Source organism: Oncorhynchus tshawytscha, linkage group LG27 (assembly GCF_018296145.1).
Source record: "Oncorhynchus tshawytscha isolate Ot180627B linkage group LG27, Otsh_v2.0, whole genome shotgun sequence".
NCBI lineage: Eukaryota > Metazoa > Chordata > Actinopteri > Salmoniformes > Salmonidae > Oncorhynchus > Oncorhynchus tshawytscha.
Window position 1 is genome coordinate 11,655,431 of NC_056455.1, and position 21,418 is coordinate 11,676,848.

The 21,418-nt window shown below is 41.2% G+C and overlaps 1 protein-coding gene across 1 annotated transcript in view; it reads right to left on the reverse strand.

Annotated features, from left to right (window-relative positions):
• Positions 1-6,265: 6,265 nt before the first annotated feature.
• shisa9b (shisa family member 9b) overlaps positions 6,266-21,418 on the reverse strand; it is a 28,075-nt gene continuing 12,922 nt past the window's right edge. The window contains exons 3-4 of the mRNA XM_024390279.2: positions 16,407-16,565; positions 6,266-10,321 (exon numbers count right to left, since the gene is read on the reverse strand). Coding sequence (XP_024246047.1) covers positions 9,903-10,321; positions 16,407-16,565 — 578 coding nt within the window. The 3' untranslated portion in view covers positions 6,266-9,902. The remainder of the gene's footprint in view (positions 10,322-16,406; positions 16,566-21,418) is intronic.

Below are 21,418 nucleotides of genomic sequence, written 5' to 3' on the forward strand. Positions count from 1 at the left end.
ATGGTTTCTGGTTGGGGTATGTACATACAGTCACTGTGGGGACGACGTCATCAATGCACTTATTGATGAAGCCAGTGACTGATGTGGTGTACTCCACAATGCCATCGGAATAATCCCGGAACATATTCCTGTCTGTGCAAGCAAAACAATCCTGTAGTTTAGCATCTGCTTCATCTGACCACTATTTTATAGACTGAGTAACTGGTGCTTCCTGCTTTAAATGTAGCTTGTAAGCAGGAATCAGTACGATAGAATCATGGTCAGATTTGCCAAACGGAGAACGAGGGAAAGCTTTGTTCACGTCTCTGTGTGTGAAGTAAAGGTAGTCTAGAGTGTTTTTCCCTCTGTTTGGGTTCGGGTTAGGGTTAGGGTTAGGGTTAAAACTGACTTTAGTTTCCCTGCATTAATGTCCCGGGCCACTAGGAGAGCCGCCTCCGGATGAGTGTTTTCCTGTTTGCTTATGGCGGTATACAGCTCCTTTAGTGCGGCTTTCGTGCCAGCATCAGTCTGTGGTGGTATATAGACAGCTACGAAAAATACAGATGAAAACTCTCTAGGTAGATAGTGTGGTCTACAGCTTATCATGAGATACTCTAACCTCAGGCGAGCAAAACCTCGAGACTTCCTGAGATATCATGCACCAACTGTTGTTTACAAATATACATAGGCCCCCGCCCCGTGTCTTACCAGAGGCTGTTGTTCAAACCTGCCGATATAGTGTAAAACCCGCCAGCTGTATGTTTTTAATATCGTCATTCAGCCACGACTTGGTGAAACATAAGATATTACAGTTTTTAATGTTCAGTTTGTCCCATTTATTTTCCAGCTATTGAACGTTAGTTAACAGTACGGATGGCACAGGGAGATTAGGCACTCGTCGCCTGATCCTCACAAGGCACCACGATCTCTTTCCGCCAAATCTCCGTTTGTTTCTCCAGCGACTGACGGGAATGAGGGCCTGTTCGTGTGTTTGCAGTATATCCTTCCCGTCCATCTCATTAAAGAAAAAATATTTGTCCAATTCGAGGTGAGTAATCGCTGTTCTGATGTCCAGAAGCTCTTTTCGGTCAAAAGAGACAGTAGCAGTAACATTATGTACACAATAAGTTACAAACAATGCGAAAAAACGAAACAAAATAGCACGGTTGGTTAAGAACCAATAAAATGGCAGACATCCTCTCCGGCTCCGTCTTTCTAAGAGCAAACAGGGACTTGACTTTGAAGTCTGTAATCTTAAAACGACTCATGATGGAGAATGAGTTGCAGTGTAGCATCCACTTGGACTTTCCCTCTGCAGGCTGGCCAAGTTCTATTTGTACTTTTTGCCATACAAAGGAAATTATGCTAAATGTTGGAAAGTGGAGTAAATTGCTTTTCTTTGACAGCCTCCTGGGAGTGCAAACCTTAGACCGTTAGCTGTTATGAATTACATTGGCCTATTTAAATGAACTTTCTGTTGAATCCATCAGAACGTAGGTGCTTTTGTTTGAACAGTTTTCTGTCCAAAATAGTGAGTGGCCCACTTCCTCTCACTGAAAGGTTGTCCTTTTATTAGACTGGAAGTTCAGATCTGGAATGCTGCTTAGGCCTACATACAGTACATTCAAGCATACACAGACACACACACACGTTTGTGCTGGGTCACTATATGATTTCAAGAATATTTTTTTTCTCTCTCTCAGTGCTAATGGTGCTCTCTCTCTCTCTCTCTCTTTCTCTTGCTCTCTCTGCAGTCAAATGAAACACATCAGTCTTTCTTCCACTTCTGAAGTGAGATGTCATGAAGGTTATCCTGCACCTGCAGAGCCTGAGATCAATGAACAAACAACCACAGAGATGCACTTCCTTTCTTTTTCCAGAACGACATATTTTTATTCTTTGGAGCAGATAGTTCTAGCAGAAAAAGTTGAATACTTTAACAAGATCAATAATAAGATGTCTGTGCTGTGGTTGTTTTTGGAATGTTATATAGCAGGAGATATTTTAAACTCTATGAAGTTTAATCCAAAGTTGGAACCTCAGTTTTGGTCAGTGAACCTATAACCTACTCTTTGGGCATGGACGTCAGTTCAACATCTAGTTTTGATTTACATTTCGTTGTGAATTCAACGTGAAATCAACAATCATAAAATCACAATGTCATTGGATTTAGGTTAAACATTGGGTGGAAAAAAAACTAAATTCCCTTACGTTCTTTTATCAAATCCAATTAGTTTTCCATGTTGACTCAATGTTATCACATTTACTTTTTTGTTTGAAATGACATGGACATAATGTTGATTCAACCAGTTTTTTCCCCAGTATCTTCACTCCGAGGCTAGAAGATGTGAAATACAATGCTCCTTATGGGAAGCCTGGGTGTCAGCATCACAACAGAAGCAGTACATTATAATACAGTAACTCCTGCTTCAGTGTGGCCTTAATTACTAGAACATTAACTGTAGTAATTAGGCCAAGCCCATAGCAGGTGAGACAGTGGCAGTTGGAAGGTTGTCTGGTGTCGCGCCATTGTCATTAAAGAGGGTTCGTGTAAAAATGATAACAGGCTGTCACACTGTTGATATACAATCTGTTGATATACAATATACAATCATCAAGTTTGCGGACGACACAACAGTGGTAGGCTTGATTACCAACAACGACGAGACGGCCTACAGGGAGGAGGTGAGGGCCCTCGGAGTGTGGTGTCAGGAAAATAACCTCACACTCAACGTCAACAAAACTAAGGAGATGATTGTGGACTTCAGGAAACAGCAGAGGGAACACCCCCCATCCACATCGATGGAACAGTAGTGGAGAGGGTAGCAAGTTTTAAGTTCCTCGGCATACACATCACAGACAAACTGAATTGGTCCACTCACACAGACAGCATCGTGAGGAAGGCGCAGCAGCGCCTCTTCAACCTCAGGAGGCTGAAGAAATTCGGCTTGTCACCAAAAGCACTCACAAACTTCTACAGATGCACAATCGAGAGCATCCTGGCGGGCTGTATCACCGCCTGGTATGGCAACTGCACCGCCCTCAACCGTAAGGCTCTCCAGAGGGTAGTGAGGTCTGCACAACGCATCACCGGGGGCAAACTACCTGCCCTCCAGGACACCTACACAACCCGATGCTACAGGAAGGCCATAAAGATCATCAAGGACATCAACCACCCGAGCCACTGCCTGTTCACCCCGCTGTCATCCAGAAGGCGAGGTCAGTACAGGTGCATCAAAGCTGGGACCGAGAGACTGAAAAACAGCTTCTATCTCAAGGCCATCAGACTGTTAAACAGCCACCACCAACATTGAGTGGCTACTGCCAACACACTGTCAATGACACTGACTCTACTCCAGCCACTTTAATCATGGGAATTGATGGGAAATTATGTAAATATATCACTAGCCACTTTAAACAATGCTACCTTATATAATGTTACTTACCCTACATTGTTCATCTCATATGCATACGTTGATACTGTACTCTATATCATCGACTGCATCCTTATGTAATACATGTATCACTAGCCACTTTAACTATGCCACTTGGTTTACATACTTATCTCATATGTATATACTGTACTCGATATCATCTACTGTATCTTGCCTATGCTGCTCTGTACCATCACTCATTTATATATCCTTATGTACATATTCTTTATCCCTTACACTGTGTATAAGACAGTAGTTTTTTTTTGGAATTGTTAGTTAGATTACTTGCTCGTTATTACTGCATTGTCGGAACTAGAAGCACAAGCATTTCGCTACACTCGCATTAACATCTGCTAACCATGTGTATGTGACAAATAAAATTTGATTTGATTTGATTTGATTTGATTTGATATACAATGTCTTACTGGGTTTCTAGGTTAATACTCAAGTGTTCTGCAAAATGAAATGAAAATAGCATGGCTTTAGGACAAAAATAACCTTTACATATTGAAACCCTATTTGCTTAGCTTTTGAGCAAGGTCGGTTCGTTGAATGTAGTTCATTCACCTAATAAGGATCAATGACACAGCCTCAATACCCTTTAGGACCCTTAACACCTCTCAGCAAATTACACCTGACCTTAGAGTGACGTTTGTCAGCAGCAGACATTTAAACTAAAAGGGATGACAAACAAAGGGGCCAAACTCTAAAATTGAGCATAGATGTCTGGACATGAGTCATGGATGCCAAAGTAGTTCTGTGAACAGTGAAGTTTCATTGCGACATGATTAATCAGATGAGCAGTCTGGATTAGTCTGAGTCGGGTCTCTGTTGGCAGCATCTGTGGTCTTGCTGAGACCAGATAATGCTTCTTGAGCAGATGTCCTTGTTTCATAAGCACAGATAGCAAAACAAGGTATTCCAGATGGTCTCAGAACACAACCACTCATAGCATTAGAATCACTGTGCAACAACTTGCTAGTCTCAGCGAGCCTCTTCCAACATATGGGTGTTAAAGGGATATTTCAGCCAAATTATGAAATTTCATATTTGTTTTCTTACTTTGAAAGGAGTCTACGGACAAAGAGGGACTGCAAAAGAATCCACGCTATGGGTTTGTTTACCTAGCCACTGCCACCAACTGCTAATAGTTACTGGGAGTCCTGTCCTGCACAAGATAAGACATGGAAAGATTTTCTTTGACTAATTGCTGTCCAGGTGCCGACTAGGTGCGCTAGTCAGTCACACTCAGATCCAGCCATTTAAACAACTACACCAACTTTAACTACACCAACTTTAAACATCTGCTATCTGAGCAGCTAACCGATTGCTGCAGCTATACATAGTCCTTCGGTATATACTGTAGTCCATCCAATTTACCTACCTCATCCCCATACAGTTTTTAGTTTATTTACTTTTCTGCTCTTTTGCACACCAGTATCTCTACCTGCACATGTTCGTTCATCTGATCATTTATCACTCCAGTGTTAATCTGCTAAATTGTAATTATTCACTCCTATGGCCTATTTATTGCCTACCTCCTCATGCCTTTTGCACACAGTGTATATAGATTCTTTTTTTTCTACTATGTTATTGACTTGTTTATTGTTTATTGTTTACTCCATGTGTAACTCTATGTTGTTGTCTGTTCACACTGCTATGCTTTATCTTGGCCAGGTCGCAGTTGCAAATGAGAACTTGTTCTCAACTAGCCTACCTGGTTAAATAAAGGTGAAATCAAATATAAAATACATTGTGACATCCACAGGCTCATTGTCTGCTGGGAGCCACAGGAACGATTCCTGTTCTCTATTTATCCAAGCTGAAGCAGGAGATTAGCTCGTACTGACCACTTCACATGAGAGTGACATAGGCACTTCAACAGCTGCCATCTCCATCTGTAATAAGACCGCAGTCAGCACGTCAATATTGGCTAATCTCCTATACGACTGGCTGGATGGTGGAGAATTTATTAAGAGGCTCCTACAGCCAATGGTAATGACTCAATCAGCGACGTTAAGTCTGGCAACTGTTTTGAAAATCATCTCTTAAACGTCTCAAAATGTTGCTCACTGTCTTAGAAAATGTTTTACAAAATCTAAACTTTACTCAAATAACTTTATTGTAAAAAGTCATATTTAATCTGATTAGCTAGATAAAGTGGGTTAAAACCGGTAGAAGAAAATAAATCCTCTGTTTCTTAACTTGCCCCACTCAATGGCCAATTTGAAGATGGAAAAGAATGTAGCTGAGGGTCCCGATAGTACCTCTAAAGTACCTGTAAAGACCTTCTGTTTGAGAAAACATTTAATGTGGCGCTGACACCATCGCCTCGCTGCTGATGGATGGTGTCGAAGGAGAACAATCTCCATAGAAAGGGCAGCAGAGTTTTGTGTGTCAATAAAAACGTCCAGGGACAGATTGGGCTTTAATGAAGAGCCATCTCAACATGAAGAGAAAGGCAGGGCTCTTCTCCGGCTGATAGATGAGCTAACAGGGCTGCTAAATGATCACGCTAGACAGCCAGGTTAACTCTGACTGCAGGGAACAAGGGATTGGGGTTTTATTAGCTAAATTGAATGAATGGGAACAGAATCAGTCTAGACTGAATGGCTGCAAGTGGATGCTGTTCAAAGGAATTTCTGCAAGTTTACGATGATCTATGCAGCCTCTTGTATGTTCACTAGAAATGCTGACTGGATGAATGACCGATTGGGTTCTAACCTGGGTCTCCTTTGCGTCGGGTGACACAAGTGTTAGCCCTCTAAGCTAAAGCCTAATCATAGTAAGATCAAGAGAAATGCAACATTCAAATAATGCAACCATGGATATACTGTACCTCACCACAAAAAAATCTTGAGAAGAAACAGATTTATTGTAAATATGATTTTAGATGTGTACAATACAATGGAGTTTGCGCTTCCCAACTTGCACATACATTTATGACAAGTAATATTTCATTTTGTTAGGATACAAAATCAGTTGTGCTTCACGAATAACATGATCCACTGACAAAGAGCACCATCGTCTTCCCACTCCTAAAGGTTGGAACCAAGACCACTAGCTGCATCATGCATGCAATTCAGCCTCAGCCAGGGGCACAATTTAGTTCAATGAGGATTAGGTGGAGAATGTTTTTATTTAGATTGAGAAATTAGCAAGGTTTGCATGTATAGTTAAATAATTTCATAGGACATGATTTAGAGTCAATGGCCATTGTGCTATTACTTTACAGTATGCCATTATGTAGCATGATGACCAGTCAGCTGGAATGTTAATCTACACGTCATGTACATGTTTTATGCTATTATATCAGTGGAAGCTATTTGAGTGAGGGAGTTCTACTTCACTACTACACATATAAGTGTTACTCTAGGTTCCCTCCATGACTGGAACAGTATAATAGGTGCACTCTATCTACAATCAATGGAGCGGTGGAATTCTGCACGTTTTAACACTGAGAAACCAGATACTGGTGATTATACTTTTTTTTAAATGAACTCTTGTTGGATATGATATTGATATTGAGAGGATCCTTTGAAGTGGAACAGTGATTTCATATCATGCTATACGGTAATAATATTAGGCATCAATCTGTTCCTAGACCAGTCAGTATTTGGACAATTAATCAGGTGCACATTTCTTTTGGACACAAGGCACAGACTTATTCTATGGCCCTACCAAAACATCACCTTAACTATGTACTGTACAGCCATACTAAATATGTCCCTATATTTATGACCTAAAGAATCAGCCCTTTTGCAATCAATGCAAATTTGCAGTATTTTTCCTTACCATTTTCATTGTTGGATATTGTTTTGTATAGACAAAATGTAATACACAAATATGCATCCATTTTTTTGCATCACATCATTAGTATTCTGAAGTCTTCTGTATTATTGGTGCAAATGTTGAACTGATATGCGTTGCATATATGCCAAAAACAGCATATATGACGAGTCTAGTCTAGAAAATTCTCCATACAAGTGTCTTGTGTGATGAAACAACAATACGACGTGTTGCAGTTTGTGTGACTGTGAGTTTCGTCATGCAATAGCAAAATAAAGGTTTGAACATATTTATTATGAGAAATGAGATGGTGCGTTGGTTGTTAGCATATTGCAGCAATCTACAGTATTGGTGCATTACGATTCACTGACAATGTGATAACACACTCAAAACATATAGTTGTGTGCCTGACTATACAATACATACAGTATCTGGTTCAAATGTGGTTAAAAATACAAGCACGTATTGTATAGTAGGCCTTAGCAAATCAGTATTGAGGATTGTTCCCATAGTCTAGTTTTTCGTACTGTACCAACCACAAAATAAAAATACTTTTTGTCCACCTCTAATGCTTTCCAAAGTTCTAAAAGTAGGGAATGTGACTCACGGCTATTCTTACCAGATCTCATGTGGTGAGTAAGAGAATGAACGACAAGCTGCTGGCTGTCACTCCTCCAGCCATTAGAGCCACTTTGTCACTGGCAGACAGACTAATGGACAGTTGAAAGCCATGGAAAGTTGAGAGGCATGATTAAGACATGCGGACAAAGTGTGGGCTGCTCTTGAATCAGTGGGCAGTGACAAACGCAACACATGGCAAATTGCATCAGAAGCCCTTTATTTAAAACACTTTTTTTGGTAAGTGTGGCATGCTAATGCACTGTGCCGCTCGTGTGGGCTCCCAAGAATGGAGTGTTGGGAGAAAAATGTACTATTTTTCATCTGATGACGCACAACTAGCCCAATGGAAAAGACAGGCACATCTTGACCTGTGTGTTTGTACATGGGTACTCTCAGATGTTTTAGTAGGCTACTCCAGATATTCAAAATGAACACATTTTATTTTTATGTGTATATCTTATAAAGTTGATGAAACTGTAGATTTTATTTTTTTTAAATAATAATAAGAAAAATAGGGAAACCATTTTTTAAAAACAATTATTAGTACATAACGTATTGCAATTTCTCTTTTACAGAAAGCTAGTTTGATTTGTGCATGCAATGACATCAACTCATGGTGATTTCAGAGGACCTTCTCTGTTTTAATTCAGGGCTTGATCTCATACTAAATTAAATCCATCCACTCTATTTACTCAGGCTGTACCTTTTTATGGCTGTTTCAGGAACATCTACTACCCTTTAACATCTCTCTGGGTAGCCGTAAAGGAGCCCTCAGTAGTTTTCTACTGCCACAACAGTCTGAGATGGGGGGCCTGGCTCTAGGCCATGTAAAGATTTGGTAGTATTGATGGAGGTGGGTGAGAAACAGGCACCACTGCACAACATTAATCCCATGCTAATCAATTTGGGAGTTATCATAAATATATAGGCAATATATTCACAAATGTATTGGCAGTGACGTTACATGTATGGAAAGGACACAATTCCTTCTGTGTTTTCTCTATCATTGTTCTAATGTACCAAGGTAAACGCACACACAATGCATTGTCGAATGGAAACAGAAATAAAGAATGTGAAATGATAGATGTAACCGTTTTCAACTGACAGTTGTAGACCTGTTTGCAAGATGAAGACATTTAAGTAAATTCCACACCTTAGACAATGGTTTATAAGACGAGCTCTTTGATTTGAACAGTATTTCATAGTTTTCTCAGAGAAAGGCACAGCCCTAACATCAGAGAGAGCAGAGTAGGGTGTGTGTAATGTTGTGGCTACAGAACTGGTTTGGTCTCATCCACCTCATGCCCTGTAGTTTCTGAAGGAGAATATACAGTCCAAATCTGAAATTGTCACTGTTTCCCGATAGATGTAATCATGAGCCTGAGGTTCCCGAGCATGAGCATTACCAACAAGTCCCCCCCACAGTATATACACTACACAACATCTGAGGAAATGTTAATCAATGTTGAGGAGAACAATGTATCCCTTTACACTCCTCTGCTCCACTGCGTCTAGATCTAAACCTACTGGCTTATCCGCGGCGGATTCAATGGAAACTACATGAGATGATACACATTTTCAGGCCCTTTGAGATCTCAGTTAATACTGACAATAGGAAAAGTCTATTGCCACTGGGCTTTTGTCCAGTTCCAGTCTCTTCCACCGCGGCATGGCTCCAGGCTCATCCTGGCTAATCTGTCCCATCAGAGGTCAATCATTACTATGCTTTGCTCACTGATGTTAGTCTGACTTGCAGTATATGATTTGTTTCTATAAGTTGCAATATAATCACCAATACAGTGATGACCGAAACCTTGGAGGTTTGGAGTATGTTGTTGTGGTCACTCTCCCCCCACTGGCAGGAGTCCCACACATGCCTGTCACATGCACAGTCAGCCACACGCATTAGTTGACACACAGCATCCCTAGAGAGGGGCACTCAATCCAGGACCGCTGTTCTACTTCAGCCTCTACAGCAACCTTCTGACCAACTCTCGCGCTCTCTCTCTCGCTCTCGCGCTCTCTCTCTTTCTTGCAGCTGGGGTTATAGTGGTTATGGTGGTGGGGTGGGCTCTCAGATCAGACAGTCACTTCTGTCTTGCTGTTGCTGACAAAGTAGGGCTGCGGGGGCATGTAGTGCTGGCTGCGCGAGGTGCTGTGCATCTCGTTCACCTGCTCTATGGTGCAGTGTTTCTTAGTGCCGTGGCTCTGCCGGCGGCCCACCGTCTCTGAGCCGTCCCAGTTCTTCTGCATCCCCGGGTTGGCGATGGTGTTGGAGCCATAGGCCAGGGTATGGGAGCTGCTGCTGTGGCTGCTGTGGCCCTTGGTGCTTTTGGACTTGTGTCCGTTCTGCTTTAGGGAAGGCTGTAAGGGAGGGCTGTAGGGGTTGCTGGGCTCCTGCTCTATGCGATGCATCGGGTGCATAGGGAGACTGCCCTTGGCTGCCATCTCTACCATGTGCCGCCGGTTGGTGTAGAAGTTGTCATTAACCTTCTCCGCTGGAAACAGACATACACACATACACGAGCAAAAAAAAACATCAATGAAAAAATATTGGAATGACAGCCATTTTGTTAATGTCATGCACAGACAATAGCAAATGTTCAGGTCTTTGCTTTGGTGAGATTTATTTAGATTAGTTGAGATATTGAAGTATTTGAGGATTTTGGACTGTTTCCAAATCTATATTTATGTACATGACATAATAATCCTAAACTGGTATAGATTACATATTGTCATGTGGGGTGAGGAACAGTTGAGAACATGGTAGCTAAAGGTTTTTTAAAGGATACTGAGGTGAATAGTACATTTTGCCTGAGCCGTGTTGAATGTTGTTGATATGTCTTGTATATCATCATGCCATTTGAATATAAATGTAAATGATTTTCCCAACAATGCCATTATCATCTGGAAACATGCAGGCTTTGGCTAATAGTAAACAACCCCCTCCAGACTGGTTGGGGAGTTTGCTCTTTTCAAAGCTGGCTGTGTGCACAGTTGTATTGTAATATGCAAATGAATATGTCCCTGAGCATTCTGGAATGTTTACTTGATTTCTATAGTATATTTAATATATCCTTTAACTATCGGACATAATTTGCCCATAACAGCCACTGACATTGTTACTTGGTGTCATTTGACATGTCCAGTCTGGTGCAGACCTGTTCTGAAAACATTATCCCGTCACTAATTGTGGAGCAACGCCATACTCTACAGCGTTAGTCATTTCCCTGTGTGACATTTCAGACTTTCTAATTAAATGTCCTGCCGGTGACCTTTAATCTGTTATGATACCCTGGTGGGCGGAGGGAGAGGCAAACGGCCTCAGCCTCAATGTTCTGGATCGGACAACGCCATATTAGAGTGAGACTCGTCTCAAACAAGAGAGGAGCAGTACAGAGCTCCCTCTGCACAATGTGCTTTCATAGCGTACACATCAATGGCCCACAGCTTAATACACATCAGAGAATCAGAGAGCAGGGAGGGGACCACATTGGTTCATATAGACTCAACCCAAACAGTTTAATAAGTTTCCCCACAGGCACTCATTCCTCTGTTCTCCCTCCCATCCCCTAGTCACCGGGCAGCTCTCATTAGATACAAAAGTTTGGGGTCACTTAGAAATGTCCTTATTTTTGAAAGAAAAGCACACTTTCTGTCCATTAAAATAACATAAAATTGATCAGAAATACAGTGTAGACATTGCTAATGTTGTAAATGACTATTGTAGCTGGAAACGGCAGATTTTTTATGGAATATCTACATAGGCATACAGAGGCCCATTGTCAGCAACCATCACTACTGTGATCCAATGGCACGTTTTGTTTGCTAATCCAAGTTTATTACTTTAAAAAGGCTAATTGATCATTAGGAAACCCTTTTGCAATTATGTTAGCACAGCTGAAAACTGTTGTTCTGATTAAAGAAGCAATAAAACTGGCCTTCTTTAGACTAGTTGAGTATCTGGAGCATCAGCATTTGTGGGTTCAATTACAGGCTCAAAATGGACAGAAACAAAGAGCTTTCTTCTGAAATTCGTCAGTCTATTCTTGTTCTGAGAAATGAAGGCTATTCCATGTGAGAAATTGCCAAGAAACTGAAGATCTCGTACAACGCTGTGTACTACTCCCTTCACAGAACAGCGCAAACTGTCTCTAACCAGAATAGAAAGAGGAGTGGGAGGCCCCGGTGCACAACTGAGCAAGAGGAGTACATTAGAGTGTCTAGTTTGAGAAACAGACGCCTCACAAGTCCTCAACTGGTAGCTTCATTAAATAGTACCCGCAAAAAACACCAGTCTCAACGTCAACAGTGAAAAGGCGACTCCGGGATGCTGGCCTTCTAGGCAGAGTTCCTCTGTCCAGTGTCTATGTTCTTTTGCCCATCTTAATCTTTTATTTTTATTGGCCAGTGTGAGATATGGCTTTTTCTTTGCAACTCTGCCTAGAAGGCCAGCATCTCAGAGTCGCCTCTTCACTGTTGACATTGAGTCTGGTGTTTTGCGGGTACTATTTAATGATGCTGCCATTTTGAGCCTGTAATCGAACTCACAAATGCTGATGCTCCAGATATACTCAACTAGTCTAAAGAAGGCCAGTTTTATTGCTTCTTTAATCAGGACAACAGTTTCCAGCTGTGCTATAATTGCAAAAGGGTTTCCTAATGACAAATGATGTGCTTTTCTTTCAAAAACAAGGACATTTCTAAGTGACCCCAATCTATTGAACGGTAGTGTATGTTTCACCACAGTCTTTGTATCCCCTAATGATCCGTCTGCAGCTTGACGCCTCTTCACTAGATTAGCAGCAGTCAGAGAAGTTTCATCTGATTGTCTATGATGTCACAGAGAGAATCTGGTGAATGTTCCACATGCCCGCCGCCACACCATCCTCTGTGGGATTGTGCCTCTGCAACTCTGACAGCTGCCATCTCATCCAGCCCCATTTATGGCGAGGGGCTTTGAAGTTCCTTTAGTTGAATCGGGCCGAATCCATAAAGAGACCCCTGTTTAATTAGGGTGATAAACACTATCAAATATGTCTCCATCACTTCTTTTAATTCCCCATCAGAAGCAGAGCTGGTTTCTGATGCCTGTCTCTCTGGTTTATTAAATAGAGCGTTTATCAGCTCTGCTAGCTCACGCGCCTGTTTCTCCTATTGGTCTACGGAGAAAACGACTGACTGTTTGAGCATCAATCAGTGTAAAAAAAAACCTTAGAGATAAAGTCAACATGCTTAGACATTGCTTTCCTGTGAGCCTAATTAATCATTCCCTTTTTCTAAATTTCAGAGGCATTAGTTCAGCACCATGGCATTTAGCTTCAAATGGAGAGGCAAAGATAACAGGGAATGTCACTGACATAACTACATGACGAGGAAATCAACAATATCCCCTGGCACACGACAGCCATACATAAATTAGAATCCCAATCTAATTCACTGTCTATGGCATACACACAATACTGAACTTGCAGAGATCTTCATGTAGACTTGTATCCTAAATGAATGCATCAAAGAGAAGGCTGCTTGCAGAATTGTCATGTTCAACTCAATTATAATTACAGCTTTCTTGGAGAATGGCATGAGAAATAATTAGCCTAGTGTTTACAGCCAGAAGAGCGGCAGGCAGATCCAAAATGTCTTCAGACACCTCCCTGATGGGGCTCCCGCTCCTTTATAAGTTAGCCAGTTCAGATTGTAAATGTCTGTGAGAAATCCAATTCTGTGACCTTACAAAATCACTGGGGGGGACAGCGGGAGAGAATAATTGATTGCTAGGTTTTGGTTGATCATTTCCCAAACCTTGGATTTAGCACTCAGGGAATTGAGAGGTGAGGCATAAGACACATTGCAGTAAATAATGCTTTTCCCCGGTGCAAGGGGTGGGTCAAGCAGTGATGTTTAATTTATTATAGTTTCCCTCTCAAAATGTTATAGAAAATCTATTTTCCAATATAATGTTGAAGGATAACTGAAGAGACATGGTTTCATGATCCTAATATCAGTTCTGTGGTCAATACGATCTGACTCTCAATGTAGACCTTCACTAGTTGATTTTGGTACTGTAACAGTGACTGTCCAACATTTCACAAGGTTCCTCATTCATGATTTGCAGCAGCAAAACTATAGGTGATACAGAACTTTCTTTCTTTTTAAACGGTTTTCATTGCCGCCTAAGAGCAACAAAGGCAAAACAATGGACAAGCCTTGAGACATGAAATTTGAGAGACAAATTCACTTACAGTAATTTTCCTAAAAGGTAGGCTATTGTCCTCCCTTTCTGAAAGGCAAAATTCCACATCTGTTATCCTGTCTAATTTGAAATAAAACGTTTACACAGTGTAAATATTTTGGTTGAGGGCCTCTCTTTCTTTGAGGTCTTTAAACGGAAAGTGTCACATAAACAGTGTCTCTCAGTAAGTAACCATACAGCATGCTAGCATGGAGACGGAGACCAGGCTAACTGATCATTCCAGCAGGCAGCAGAACATATCTACACTAGCTGCTTGTTTTTTTTTTTGCTCATCATTTGAGATCTCCATTGTGTTAATTAGCCCACATTTAATCATGTCATTTGAGTGTGATTACATGGAAGTTCGACACTTCAGAGGCGTATGCTCATTTGAGATCTCGGCTGATATTTATAATCCTCACGTCCTCTTTTATGAGAGAGATGCCTTCAATTTAACAGATGGCCAAATAAATACTGTACCATTATTTTTGACTATTTTCTACATTGTAGAATAATAGTGAAGACATCAAAACTATGAAATAACACATGAATCAGGTAGTAACCAAACAAATAAGAATGGCGCCTGAGAGGATGGCTGCCTTTTTATTGGCTCTTAACCAACCGTGCTATTTTGTTTGTTTTTAAGCATTTCACTCTAAGGTGTAGACCTGTTGTATTCGGCGCATGTGACAAATAAAATTCATTAGATTTGATTTGAAAAGTGTTAAACAAATCAAAATAGATTTTAGATTTTAGAATTCTTCAAAGCAGCCACCCTTTGTCTTGATGACAGCTTTGCACACGCTTGGCATTCTCTCAACCAGCTTAATGAGGAATTATTTTCCAACAGTCTTGAAGAAGTTCCCACATATGCTGAGCACTTGTTGTCTGCTTTTCCTTCACTCTGCGGTCCAAGTCATCCCAAACCGTCTAAATTGGGTTGAGGTCGGGTGATTGTGGAGGCCAGGTCATCTGATGCAGCACTCCATCACTCTCCTTGGTCAAATAGCCCTTACACAGCCTGGAGGTCTGTTTTGGGTCATTGTCCTGTTGAAAAACAAATGATAGTCCCACTAAGCGCAAACCAGATGGGATGGCGTATCGCTGTAGAATTCTGTGGTCGCCATGCTGGTTAAGTGTGCATTGAATTTTAAATAAATCACAGACAGTGTCACCAGCAAAGCACCCCACACCATCACTCCTCCTCCTCCTCCTCCATGCTTCACGGTGGGAACCACACAGGCGGAGATCATCACCTACTCTGCGTATCACAAATACATGGCGGTTGGAATCAAAAATCTCACATTTGGACTCATCAGACCAAAGGACAGATTTCGACTGGTCTAATGTCCATTGCTCGTGTTTCTTGGCCCAAGCAAGTCTCTTCTTATTATTGGTGTCCTTTAGTAGTGGTTTCTTTGCAGCAATTCGACCATGAAGGCCTGATTCACGCAGTCTCCTCTGAACAGTTGATGTTGAGACGTGTCTGTTACTTGAACTCTGTGAAGCATTTATTTGGGCTGCAAACTGAGGTGCAGTTAAGTCTAATACCTCTGCTGCAGAGCATTAGTTTAACACTGGGTCTTCCTTTCCTGTGGCGGTCCACATGAGAGCCAGTTTCATCATAGCACTTGATGGTTTTTGCGACTGCACTTGAAGAAACTTTCAAAGTTCTTCAAATTTTCCAGATTGACTTACCTTCATGTTTTAAATTGTAATGATGGACTGTCGTTTCTCTTTGCTTACTTGAGCTGTTCTTGCCATATGGTATTTTACCAAATAGGGCTATCATCTGTATATCACCCCTACCTTGTCACAACACAACTAATTGGCTCAAATACATTAAGGAAAGAAATTCCACAAATTAACTTTTAACAAGGCACACCTGTTAATTGAAATGCATTCCAGGTGACTACCTCATGAAGCTGGTTGAGAGAATGCCAAGAGTGTGAAAAAATGTCATCAAGGCAAAGGGTTTGAAGAATCTCAAATATAAAATATATTTTGATTTGTTTAAAACTTTTTTGATTACTACATGATTCCATGTGTTACTTCCTAGTTTTGAGGTCTTCACTATTATTCTACAATATAGAAAATAGTTTTTTTTAAAGGAAATCCCTTAAATCAGTAGGTGTCTCCAAAGGTTTCACTGGTTCTTATATTGTACTGTGAAATATATGCATTTCATTAGATTTGAAATTATGATTAAATTATATATTACCCCTTTTGATTAGCTGATGAAATCTGATTAGCTATTTTGATTATGAAGTTAATCAGAGAAGCAGCTCAGCGCTTATTCCTGTATTCCCATATCCGCAGATCTTAGAATGAGCAATAAGTGTGTCTCTTACCGACAGCCTTGAGGGAGGCGTACTTATTGAGCTCTTTCCCAGGTTGCTGTTGCTCATAGGGGCTAGGGATCTGTCCCAGGGAAGGGTAGGGGTGGGGAGGAGACCCTAAGCCTGGCATTAGTGATGATCCTGGACCCACGCTGTTCATCTGGTTAGCCTCTGTAGGGAGAGAAAGAGAAAGATGGCAGAGAGAGAGATGTCAGTCTGGCAGAAAAAGTAAAACATGTCATTAAATATTGATGTTCCATCTGAGTGATTGAGATTACATTTTGAGTTGGCATCCCAATATTACACTTTATATACATCACATAAGACCATTGACCTAGAAACACCAGATTTTTGGTTACTTAATTATTATTTTTTTATAGAGATTTTGAAATTATGAAAAATATTAATAACATTCCACCCATGAGGCCACTAGCTAATTTGGCTGCATGAAAGGGCTATCAGCAGAATTTTTGAAATCAGTGATTCTTCCTTCCTGTCAGTGGTGAGATGTAAGAGCTGGTGTCTCCCAAGAAAGCTGTGGAAGTCAAGACCTGATAGTGTAAGCTGCCTACGTGGGGTCTATCTCATTGACCTGCCAACACAATTGTTATATTCTCTTCATGTTAGCCCCGGGATACAAATCATTAACCGTCCATCGCTCCGAGCTAGATGGCCCTCTAGCCAGCTCACTGTGCTAATCCTCTCCCAATAGAATTGCTTTGGTTTCCTCCAACCAAGTCTCAGCCAAAACCAACAGCAGCGTAGCTCAGCCCCCAGCTGATATGTCTCTCAATAGGACTGATAGAAATCAATTTGACGGATGGATAAGAATGGACAGAGGTACTTGTTTCAGATCCTTGGTAACATTGCACCCTGTGCTGGTTGGCCCTCCCTGGGGACTCAGCTGGAGAGAGAGTGTGTGATGACTGCTCTTTATAAAATGGTACTAATCCAGCATCCAGCATGCAGACATCTGCTTAATTGAGGAGAGCATGGAACCATGGCAAATTGGCTGGCCCCCTGCCTGCTGGCATGGCAGAGCAACCAGATGTTGTGGGCATCATTTTCAACTGGCCCCGCAGGACCCAAAGGAGATCAGGAGACAGCAGACTGCACCCACGCCCAGGTGTCAGTTTGGGGGACGGTGAACCTTAATAACTCCAGGAATACTACAGTAGCTATCTACAGTAGAATATCAATAATGTAAAGTTAACTAATAGCTCAATATTGATATTGTGTGTAATAGCAGAGTTCCATCAAATGCATTCCCCCAGTTTGGCTGTAGCAGTTACTGATTAGTCAAGGTAATACTGTACATCCATTCAGTTGTAATTCGTATTCATGTTGCACATGTAAACAGAACTCTCTTCCATGACTGATGTCCACAGCCCAATGTGAGGAACAATACCAGGACCTTGAGAGAGTAGAGTCATTGTAGTAGACATTGTAAGTGCCCATAAACTGCTGCTTGGGCATGTTGAGAACACTAATGAGTTTTCAAAGTACAAGCAATCTGTTGAGCAGCAGATTGAACCTATGGCACGAAATGCTGTTCGTAACAATAGCTTCCTATGTATGACCACACATTCAACAAGTAAAATAGAATGGTCCAGCACTGCTTGAAGTTCTGGATTCATTTGAAGGCTACTACAAATTGTAAATAACACCGGTTAGAAAAATGGAAAATAATGATCTGACTTCTTATGGGCCCTGTGTGTGTTATTCTTAGGTATCCTGTGTGTGTTATTCTTAGGTATCCTGTGTGTGTGTGTGTGTGTATTCTGTGTTCTTTTCTCTCCTTCTCCACTCACAGGTGGCAATCATCACTCCCCAATCAGTCACCAATCAATCATCAATCAGAAGACACGCCTCCTATTGCCATTACCCTATCACATCCCCTTTTCCTGGTTTAAAAACCCTGTCCCATGTTTCCTCTAGAGCTCAATCTCTCTGTCAAATCTCTCTATTTCATACATTCTCTCGGTAGTGCTCTTGTTTGTTTTAGCACCTCCATATCACCTTGTCCCCACCTGTGATGATTGTTTTTGTTATGGTGTTTGATGGTGGGAAAAGGGGGAACCAAGACATACATGGGCATACATTACCCGTAGGAATACTTTGTATAAAAACACTAGTTAGAACTGGGCGGACCACCCACTGTATTTTTGGTTAGTTAGTTAGCTGTTGTTGAAATAGGCTAGTCTAGCTTAGGGGTGTTTTTGGATACTTATTATTTCTTTCCTTGGGTCCAGCGCAGCCCCTTTTCCTGCTCCCCCCATTACCGTGTGTTTTCAAATAAACCATGAGTGTTTTACGGTAATTTAGTTGTCTGTGGTTATTTGGTTCTCACTCTTACTTTTTCACTATCATAATTTGCATGAGTTATGTTACGGGTCTCGTTATCATCCCCCCCCCCCCTAGACTGTCGGGCCAAAAGGGATTCGTAACAGTAATATACAAACAATATTAAGTAACTGTTTATTATTATTATGATTAATCAAAAGACAGGTCATTCAGATATTATTTATAGTGAACAAGTATTCATTAAAAAGAGTACATGAATAAGGAGTTACCTTGGCTGTACCTTTTGAGACTGAGATAAATGACGAACTATAAACGTCTGCTTTAGGAAATAGAGATGAGAACCTCCAGTTCGTTACTCATCTCACAGATATGAACGTTCAGTAGTAGAGGAACTGGCAACATTTACTCCAGTGTGAATGCTTTTTTGATATATAGTTGTTGTGTTCTTACTACGACACAAACCGTAATAAATTATACTCGAAACAGAGATAACGTTGACATGACTTTCTCGTTCAAACTCAAGTTCGAGCACAGTGTGTTCATGCGCAGGCGCAGTACTCAATTAGTATCAATGCTCTAGGTTCCACAATAACAACATACAGTCGTACCTATGATAAATGCTGTATAGTAGTATCACATATACTTAACAATAATTATGGCCAGAATTCAATCATATCTGCAGTGTGACCACCCTCCTTTGCTTCCCCAATCATGATGATCAAAACAGGCTGTCAACTTGTATGTCATACATAATAACTGGCTGTGATGAATGGCATATTTGCGGAGGCACACTGAGGCCAATTAACAACTTAACGACTCGTTTGCAAGTCAACAGGTCAACATGTTCTGAGAGCAGATTTCTCTGGCAAGTTTACACTTCGGTAGATTGCCAAAGGGAGGATAATAAGGTGAAAAGGACATACAATCCCCATTACTTATGCCCCAAATCTTACCAAGCAGTTCGCATTATAGGATTTACATCTTGATTGAACTGTATGCTACTGTACACATGCATCTCTCTGCTGCACTCATGGGATGAGGGGAGAATACAGACATGACGATCGCTGAGTAGTCAACGTCAATGTTTGTAATGATTGTGATGATAAAATACAGGTTCAATCAAATAAAAATGTCTTATCTGGAAGATCTGTTGCATTATAATACCTAATTTTATTGTTGCCATGCAACATCTAATCAGGCACGCACACCACAGTGTGAAAAGCAAAGAGCCTCTTTTGCTCGGTTTCATGTTAGTTATTCGATAAGGAGGTCAGTGGACGTGGAACCCTGTTTGCCAGTGCGGCAACTAGTGCACAATATTCCATTCTAATTAGCTCCACAACTAATATCCTAAATACATTTGCATTTACACATTTAGCTGAACACGACCATCTGCTTTGGACAGCGGACAATGAGCCGTGAAAGAAATGGATCAAATCAAATCTAGGCAAAAATGGTTCTGTCTGGGAAAAGACTGATGCCAAGTGGACTGAAATAGATGTTCTGATTTGAAACCGGGTCTTGGTAGCAATGACCATTCGTCAGGGAAGAGATGTCAGCTATCGCTGAAATGTCAGCAGAGCTTTTGTTCTCCTCGTCTTCCTGGCTGGCAGGCGATTTGATTGGATTCTAGTCTATTTTTCCCAGACAGTTACTTAATGAATATGCCAGCTTTAGTTACGCATGCTTCCTGGCTCATGACTCAGCAGTAGCCACTGGAAGGTTTCTCTTCTCCAGATGATGAACACAATCATCGCTGGATCTACAGGTCCGAAAGGCTGAAGGCAGCAGCGATGTAAGCAAAGATGTCTAGTCTGACTAGTCTGACAGCCGGGCCAAGATTGCTGTAGCCAACAGCAGGTGCATTAATCCATTTTGGTTGGAGAGGAAAGAGAAATATGTTTCACGATAAGAAAAGTTGCATGATCTTTCAGAAGTTCAGAACCAAAATGCAGGAATGGACGGCATGAAATCAACGTATCCCCAGAAAAAACAGCATCAACTGCAAAATAAAATTGCAGTTCAAAATCAACTTTTGTTTTCATAAAAATAAATGATGAAATCGATCCTCTATGTTTATTTCATGCTTATCCACAGGGGAATAAATGTGAAGAACGGGAAAAGAAACTACCCTAGCAACTTGCCCACCAGATTTGGACCTAAAGGTTCCATGAGGGTTACTGACTATGATAATCAGAAATTGTTGGAAATTCTTATGAAATACTGCACTGCCTCCTGGAAACATATTCCCCCGGCTGCACAGTGGTCCCAATAGATACGCTCCAATAGGAGATGGTTCGGAACAACAGGGGAGTAGAGCTTTCAACAGAGGTCTGGAGGGACCCCAGCATGAATGAATGATGATTGTTGAAACGTTCCAGTGTTTTCTGTGGGAAAAGACAAGGGTTTAAAGAGGAAGAGACCATTGCACAGAACTACAATGTACTTTAAAGAGAGGAGAAGATGCTTTTGAATGAAGAATAGGGAAGGTGTTTATTTTCCTTAGCGAGTCCAATTAATATGAAAGAGGATAGTGTAGCAAGAGTTCAAAAGTGGGAGGATAAGGTCAGGGACAGGAGGCGTGAACCAAACATGAAACAACTGTCAGCACCACTTCAAAGGGACTAATGTACTCTCCTCTGCCACTGAAAAATAAGAGATGGTACAAGTTTTAACAAGTATCAACTTTTAGAATCCACTATGCCATGGTGCAGCCTCTC